Source organism: Micropterus salmoides, unplaced genomic scaffold (genome assembly GCF_014851395.1).
Source record: "Micropterus salmoides isolate LMB-PRFRI ecotype aquatic unplaced genomic scaffold, ASM1485139v1 Ms_hic_scaffold_14, whole genome shotgun sequence".
NCBI classification, from domain to species: domain Eukaryota; kingdom Metazoa; phylum Chordata; class Actinopteri; order Centrarchiformes; family Centrarchidae; genus Micropterus; species Micropterus salmoides.
This window is the reverse complement of record NW_024040485.1, coordinates 33,205,171-33,213,284: the sequence shown is the minus strand read 5'-3', so window position 1 is coordinate 33,213,284 and position 8,114 is coordinate 33,205,171. Positions and strand designations below refer to the sequence as shown.

At 50.0% G+C, this 8,114-nt stretch overlaps 2 protein-coding genes across 2 annotated transcripts in view; both read right to left on the bottom strand.

Moving 5' to 3' along the window:
- Window positions 1-629: 629 nt before the first annotated feature.
- On the bottom strand, window positions 630-2,034 carry LOC119901626 (collagen alpha-2(IV) chain-like). The gene is made up of 2 exons (XM_038717200.1): window positions 1,992-2,034; window positions 630-1,612 (listed from the first exon to the last, which is right to left on the bottom strand). Exons 1-2 carry the CDS (start codon window positions 2,032-2,034, stop codon window positions 1,068-1,070), a joined length of 588 nt encoding a protein of 195 aa, XP_038573128.1. The 3' UTR covers window positions 630-1,067.
- dnajc1 (DnaJ (Hsp40) homolog, subfamily C, member 1) overlaps window positions 1,848-8,114 on the bottom strand; it is a gene marked incomplete at its 5' end in the record, with an annotated part of 7,192 nt that continues 925 nt past the window's right edge. The window contains 11 exon segments of the mRNA XM_038719106.1: window positions 1,848-2,221; window positions 2,398-2,786; window positions 2,878-2,926; window positions 3,915-4,034; window positions 4,146-4,309; window positions 5,871-5,958; window positions 6,033-6,126; window positions 6,206-6,303; window positions 6,398-6,563; window positions 7,158-7,204; window positions 7,520-7,621. Coding sequence (XP_038575034.1) covers window positions 2,153-2,221; window positions 2,398-2,786; window positions 2,878-2,926; window positions 3,915-4,034; window positions 4,146-4,309; window positions 5,871-5,958; window positions 6,033-6,126; window positions 6,206-6,303; window positions 6,398-6,563; window positions 7,158-7,204; window positions 7,520-7,621 — 1,386 coding nt within the window.

Genomic DNA, 8,114 nt, shown 5'->3' with positions numbered 1-8,114 from the left:
GATGCGTCCTGGTTACATCAGCAGACTCATTATTGTGTTTGATCTGAAGTAATTCCAAATCTACACTACTACTACTGTTTTCTAATTCCCTCATAGGACTCCTCCTCTGCTCCTCCTCCTCCTGCTGCTGCTGCTGCTGCTCCTCCTCCTGCTGCTGCTGCTGCTGCCTCCTGCTCCTCCTCTGCTGCTGCTCCTCCCCTCCTCCTCCTCCTCCTCCTCCTCCTCCTCCTCCTCCTCCTCCTCCTCCTCCTCCTCCTCCTCCTCCTCCGCTGCTGCTCCTCCCCTGCTCCTCCTCCTCCTCCTCCTCCTCCTCCTCCTCCTCCTGCTACAGGTTCAGCAGACTGGTTTTACTCTCCACAGGGTTCAGGTCTGATGAATGTTACATGTTTTCTTGTTGACGCACATAGGTGTCACATTTCCACTGGGGCCCCTGGGAGGCCCTGGGGCCCCTGGGGGCCCCTGGAGGGCCCTGGGAGCCCCTGGGAGCCCCTGGGAGGCCCTGAGAGGCCCTGGGAGCCCTGTACCCACCACTTTCTGAAAGCGTTTGTTAAAAATGAAAACCAGCACCAAGTGAGGAAATAAAAGTTTAGACAGAAAGAAAACATGAATTTAAATTTAGTCTGAGCTGAAAACAGAAGCTACAGCAGGACTGGACCCTGACCCAGCAGGAGGACCAGAATCCTCATCTAAAGATTCACTTCAGAATATTAAGAGTTTAAAACCTTCAGGAGCCATTAGACCCTGTCTTAGACCCTGTCTCAGACCCTGATCTCAGACCTGATGTGACGCCTTATGAGGGTCAACCTGCTGCAGACGTTGGTGCTGGTTCAGATAGAAACGGGTCAGAACACACAGCTAGGGGATCCATGCTGACCCCAATCCTCACTGGGCTCATGAGCATCAGACCTGGACCACGGAGCAGGAGGCGGCCTGGAAACCTGGAACACACGGCACCAGGATGTAGGATGGGAAAAAGCCGAGGCAGCTTTGGACCATGTTCTGCTGGGAATCCACGGGTCATGCCGTTCATGTGGATGTTACTTTGACACGTAGCACCTACCTGAGCACTAATGCGCACCCTGTAGACCAGGTAGACCCTGTAGACCAGGTACACCCTGTACACCCTGTAGACCAGGTACACCCTGTACACCCTGTAGACCAGGTAGACCCTGTAGACCAGGTACACCCTGTACACCCTGTAGACCAGGTACACCCTGTACACCCTGTAGACCAAGTAGACCAGGTAGACCAGGTAGACCCTGTACACCCTGTAGACCCTGTAGACCAGGAAGACCAGGTACACCCTGTAGACCAGGTAGCCCCTGTTCACCCTGTGGACCAGGTACACCCTGTAGACCCTGTAGACCCGGTAGACCAGGTACACCCTGTAGACCCTGTAGACCAGGTAGACCCGGTACACCCTGCAGACCCTTTGATACAGACAGGGTTCCCTGAGGGCCTCTTTCAGCAGGATAATACTCCACAAAGCAAACAGGGTTCAGGATCAACGAGGTCAAGGTGTTGACCTGGCCTCCAGAGTCCACAGATCTCAGTCCAGTCCAGCATCTGTGGGTTGTGCTGGACCAACAAGTCCGATCCACGGAGGCCCCACCTCACAGCTTCCAGGACTTGAAAGGATCTGCTGCTTCTCTTGGTCCCAGATCCCACAGCACACCTTCAGGGGTCTACTGGGGTCCAGGTCTACGGGGTCAGGATTGCTCTAACCTTCCCAGTATCAGGCAGGTGGTCATAATGTTGTGGCTGATCAGTGCCGGCCCACAAGGTCCCGCTTCCCTTTGAGCTGACTCACCTGTCCTACAGGTGGTCAGCACTGAACCAGACCACCACAGCGTTAATAAATACTTTTTATTGATCAGCTGGACAGAAGGTGATTGACAGCATGCTGAACGGAGCTAAGGCACATGAAGCTGTGAGGTCAGAGGTCAGCTGGTTCAAACCGGCTTCCTTTGACACCCGTTATAAAAACACACCTGAGCAGGTGAGACGCCACGTCAAAGGTAAAAACAAGATCATTTAGTCCATTCAGGAGGCAGCGCACCTGGGCCCAAACACTGCTGACGGGTCACCTGGTCTTCACCTGTCGGGAGGTCAGAAGTCACAGCAGGAGGAGGCCGGGGGTCACCCGCTGGTATCAGCTCTTGGACTGTTTCTTCTTCTGAACCAGCTCCGCCAGCATCTTGTAGCGGATCATACACTCCTCCTGGAACACACAGGTCAGCAACACGTTAGAACCGGGTCAGCGAATCTGCTCTTTAGGACCAGGATCAGGTACCAGCTGGATCAATAGAGGATCAGTTAAACTAATGAAGGAACTGATCACCAGCTGTTATTAAAGGTCGACCTGGGCTGCTGGACTCTCAGGGTCTCAGTCCTCACCTTGGTCTTTCCGGGGACCACCTTGGCGATGCGGTCCCAGCGTTCTGCAGTTCCTCGGGGGAACTGTTGCAGAGCGAGTTCCAGCAGTTTCTGTTGGCTCTGAGTCCAGACGACGGGGTCCGCCTTCTCCCTATTCTCCTGAGGCTCCGCCCCTTCCTCCTCCACCGCCGTCGGGTCGAAATCCCTCTGCCGACGACCTCTGACCTTGGCCTCCCCCCCGTCTGCTGCCGCTGGCTTCCTGTTCCTTCTCCTCACCGCCGCCTCTTCCTCTTCGTCTTCCTGCTCCTTGTCGCAGGCGCCGCCCCCTCTCGGAGTCATCACACTGTCAGCGACAGGAAATGACCTCACAGGAAGAAGCGGTCCCTTCAGCTCCGACAGCTTCACCAGACCTGAAACACAGACAGCGCCGGCGGTAACGAAACCTGGCAGCAGAACCTCAGCAGATCCTGACGGAGACAGCAGCAGCTCAGCAGACTTTACCTGAGGTGTGGCTCACGTGCTCCTTCACCTGTTTGACTTTAGAGGTCACCTGTCGGAGGAAACACATGATGTCATCAGTCACATGACTCTCAGAGGGATGACTCAACGTTTCACAGCATCACAGGAAACTGAGTTCTCTGCTCGGCGTTCAGTTAAGAAATATTATTGACCGCAATTTGTCCTGTAGGACTTTTGGCTTTCAAATATTCAACATGACAATAACAAAGTCTGACGAGTTCTGCTGAAGAACGTCATCTTATCTTAAAGAGCTCATAGTACCTTACTACCCCACCAGAGCACTGCGCTCCCAGAATGCAGGGTTACTTGTGGTTCCTAGAGTCTCCAAAAGTAGACTAGGAGCCAGAGCGTTCAGCTATCAAGCTCCTCTCCTGTGGAACCAGGTTCCAGTTTGGGTTCAGGAGGCAGACACCATCTCCACATTTAAGAGTAGGCTTAAGACTTTCCTCTTTGATAAAGCTTATAGTTAGGGCTGGCTCAGGTGAGTCCTGAACCATCCCTTAGTTATGCTGCTATAGGCCTAGACTGCCGGGGGATTTCCCATGATGCACTGAGCTCCCCTCTCCTCTACTTTCTCTCCCTCTGTATGCAACCTCATCCCATTATTGCATGTTACTAACACAACTTCTCCCCTTTCTGGTAGTCTTGTGCTTTCTCGTCCCTCTCCTCTCTCCTCCTGTCACTTCCTGCAGGTGTTTCTGGCTCTGGAGCTTTGGGGTCTGGGGTCTGTGGGGCCTGAGATCTTTGGGGTCTGTGCAGTAAATATCTATTCCACCTTTACTGACTGTACTTCTGTGTTGGCAGCAAAAAAGCCATCAGCTGGCCTGCTGGATTCTGATTCTGTCCCCATCCCACCAACACAATAATACTTGTGACACCTCCAGGAAGCTAAGCCACCCCAGGCTGTGGATCTGTCCTAACATACAGGAAGACGAAGCTGATCCCTTCTGTCTCAGACTAAACTTTGATCCAGCATCATTCAGACTTTCCTGGTTTTAAACCAGTTCAAGCAGGCTTACGTCGGCCACTGATCGTCCCAGTTCCTGAGCGATCTTCTCCCAGCGACCCGGAGCTCCTCCAGGAAATTTAACCATCAGCCTGCTGAGGAGGCTGAGCTCGTCCTCCGTCCAGTCTGCAGCCTGAGGATAGAGAGACACAGAGACTCATCATCCAGGTATCTGCCACACCGGCAGTCCAGTCTGCAGCCTGAGGACCCTGATCACAGTAAGAACTGATCAATAACCGCAGACCTTCTTCTTTGCAGCTCTGCGGTCCTGCAGCCAGTCATCCATCTGGTCTTCGATGTCCTCTATGGATGTGGTCTGGTCATAACTCTGGTAGTTGAGGTCCTCTAGTGACGGTTCGTAAACAGGAAACTCCACCTTCGGCTTTTTAACCTTCGGCCTCTTCTCTCCTAAAGACAGAGGACAGGAAGTGAAGCCTAACATGGTCAGGTGACTGAACGCCCCCCCATAAGTACAGAAGTCTGAACTTTACAGTACCGAAGTCTGAACTTTAAACAACAGAAGTCTGAACTTTACAGTACAGAAGTCTGAACTTTACAGTACTTTACAGGACAGAAGTCTGAACTTTACAGTACAGAAGTCTGAACTTTACAGTACAGAAGTCTGAACTTTACAGTACTTTACAGGACAGAAGTCTGAACTTTACAGTACAGAAGTCTGAACTTTAAACGACAGAAGTCTGAACTTTACAGTACAGAAGTTTGAGCTTTACAGTGCAGAAGTCTGAACTTTACAGTACAGAAGTCTGAACTTTACAGTACAGAAGTTTGAGCTTTACAGTGCAGAAGTCTGAACTTTAAGTCTGAACTTTAAACGACAGAAGTCTGAACTTTAAACGACAGAAGTTTGAACTTTAAACGACAGAAGTCTGAACTTTACAGTACTTTACAGGACAGAAGTCTGAACTTTACAGTACTTTACAGGACAGAAGTCTGAACTTTACAGTACAGAAGTCTGAACTTTACAGTACAGAAGTTTGAACTTTAAAGTACAGAAGTCTGAACTTTACAGTACAGAAGTTTGAACTTTAAATGACAGAAGTTTGAACTTTAAACGACAGAAGTCTGAACTTTACAGTACTTTACAGGACAGAAGTCTGAACTTTACAGGACAGAAGTTTGAACTTTACAGTACTTTACAGGACAGAAGTTTGAACTTTACAGTACTTTACAGTACTTTACAGGACAGAAGTTTGAACTTTACAGTACTTTACAGGACAGAAGTTTGAACTTTAAACGACAGAAGTCTGAACTTTACAGTACAGAAGTTTGAGCTTTACAGTACAGAAGTCTGAACTTTACAGTACTTTACAGGACAGAAGTCTGAACTTTACAGTACTTTACAGGACAGAAGTCTGAACTTTACAGTACTTTACAGTACAGAAGTCTGAACTTTACAGTACTTTACAGTACAGAAGTCTGAACTTTACAGTACTTTACAGTACAGAAGTTTGAACTTTAAACGACACAAGTCTGAACTTTACAGTACAGAAGTCTGAACTTTAAACGACAGAAGTTTGAACTTTATAGTGCAGAAGTCCGAACTTGGTGATCTCAGTATTGAGAAACTGTCAGGGGCGAGTTCACATTGAATGACATGTTTCGAGGTATGTTTTCTCCCGTGTGGTGGGCGTGTCACAGGTGTTACCAAATCAGCTGCAACAGGTTTGTAACCACAGCAGTGTTAAAAAGGCAGGAAAATGCAGCGCATGTGTGTTCACAACATGTGTGTTTCTGCTGGAAAAAAATGTTTTGCTACATTTTGTGGTGACAGAAATCAGTAAACACTGACAGTGATTGATTATTGATCTGTATGTTTGCAGTAAACACTGACAGTGATTATTGATTATTGATCTGTATGTTTGCAGTAAACACAGACAGTGATTATTGATTATTGATCTGTATGTTTGCAGTATAAAGAGCTGGAACAAAGGAGGGAAAGTGTGTTTACTGGGCGCAGCTTCCTTTTCAGCTTCAGCTTCTTCTCTCTGCTGCTGCTGCTTCATCTGCTGGTAGTCCTCATAGTACTGCTTCACCTCCTGAAACACACAGAGACCAGAGCTAAGACCAGGACAAGGACCAGAGACCAAGCCTGACCTGGTTCACCTCCTACCTGGATGGTCTCCGGCAAGCTTTTGATGGACAGGTAAAGCCAGATGCTCAGCTTCAGAGGGAGGATGTCCTGCCAGTGAGGTCGGTCCTGAATTCTGAAAACAACAAACAAACGATAACAGACACAAACAAACCAAGACAACAGGAAGTCCAGGGATGATGTCACGGCTGTACCTGTCGGTCCGGTCCTGGCCGATACACCTGAGGTCATCTGGAGGTCTGGAGCTCAGCTTCTTCTTCTTCTCTTTCTTCTTCTTACTCAGCAGCTCGTCCTGGACACGGGGAGGATTCATGGTCAGATCACATGACCAAGTCTGCTTAGACTGGCTGTCTGAGTATCTGCTGTGTTCTGATTGGCTGTCTCACCAGCTGTTTCTCCAGGTAAATGGACCAGATGACAGCATAGTGGCCCACAGTGAGGATAAGGAAGAGGAGGAAGGCCAGCTCAGCGTTACTCATCTTCCTCACTCGTCTGTAGTAGAAAACTGGCTGCCGCCAATCAGGAAGGCCGTTCACCAGGATGTCATCATACCTGCGCACGCACGCACACACATTAGAGATTTTATATATATATAATCATAAACATATTAGAAAGAGAGTGTTTCCCACAGAATGACAGTGTGGTGGAAAGGGGGAACAACCCAGCTGAACTCTGTGTGTTAACAGCTCTCATTATTAACTAGGCTCCGTAAAGGCTGAGAGACAGAGGGACGAGTGTCAGGAACCGGCTGCAGGGACAGAGAGACTGGCTGCAGAGACAGAGGGACGAGCGTCAGGAACCAGCTGCAGGGACAGAGGGACTGGCTGCAGGGACAGAGAGACCGGCTGCAGAGACAGAGGGACCGGCTGCAGGGACAGAGAGACCGGCTGCAGGGACAGAGAGACGAGCGACAGGGATCGGCTGCAGGGACAGAGGGACACGCTGCAGAGACAGAGGGACCGGCTGCAGGGACAGAGGGACCGGCTGCAGGGACAGAGGGACCGGCTGCAGGGACAGAGGGACCGGCTGCAGAGACAGAGGGACCGGCTGCAGAGACAGAGGGACGAGCGACAGGGATCGGCTCCGGTGTAAAGGTCTGGCTCTGTCCTCTGATTGGCTGAGAGCTGGGTGTTTGTGGGGACTCACTTGTGTCGTCTCTCCTCGTCCTTCAGGACTTCGTAAATGGCCACCAGCTACAAAGGACACAAACACAGACCTGATCAATAAATGTAGTTCACAGAGCTACTGATTTATTGATTATTGATTCAAATCCTGACTGACGGTTTGTTCCCGGCGATTTCATAATTCAGTGATCAGTTTAACACCGAGAGACTACAGAGGTCCGCCTGGGGCCCCCTTCACATCCTCACCTGGGCTCTGTTCAAGTGTCACACTGACCCTGAACCTGGACCCTGAGAGTTTTGAGATCCAGAACAGCTGATCAGATTGGTGCGTGCTGTGTGCAGTGAATGAAGTGTTTCTAAATTGTAGAAGAAGAAGCGTCTCACCTGTCTGAACTGAGTTTCAGCGTTTTCATCTTTGTTCTTGTCGGGATGCAGAATCAGAGACAGACGTCGATACGCCTTCTTGATCTCCGCTGGGGACGCATCCTGAGACAGACAGAGACAAACAGGTTAACAGCTGTTTTAAGGTGAAATGTCCCCCGGCGCGGCGTCTACCAGGACACGTCTGACGTCTTCAGTCTGACTTTTATGCTGCTCACCTGTTGGACAGCTGTTCAGGTCCCTGCCTCCCAAACTTTCGCCCGTCAGAAAAAGATTCTTATCGCGTTCGGTTTTCAGCGTTTCATCTGTAGTAAGGGTTTTGAAACTTCAGAATCCAGAATGGGGTCTGGGTCTGACAAGCTGATCCACTTCGTCCCGCAGCACAAAGCACTTTATAATAAGGAACGTGCAGAATACAAAGACAGACTGTGGCAGGTGACGGCGGAACAGGAATAAATAAAGGCCGAAGCCCACGACCATCACAGCGCGTGCCCTGCGAGTCGCAGCAAATAGTGACGGGGCGCAGCGAGCTGCCTGGATCTCTGCTGCTATGTTATAATAACGCGACAGGGACAATAATATAATAATCATGAACGTA

Bases quoted from the DNA above. Each gene is read 5' to 3' on its own strand.
- LOC119901626 (XM_038717200.1), bottom strand. From the start codon at position 2,034: ATGATCTTGTTTTTACCTTTGACGTGGCGTCTCACCTGCTCAG. The intron at 1,613-1,991 runs GTGTGTTTTTAT...GGAAGCTGTGAG, and splicing joins GTGGCGTCTCACCTGCTCAG to GTGGGGCCTCCGTGGATCGG.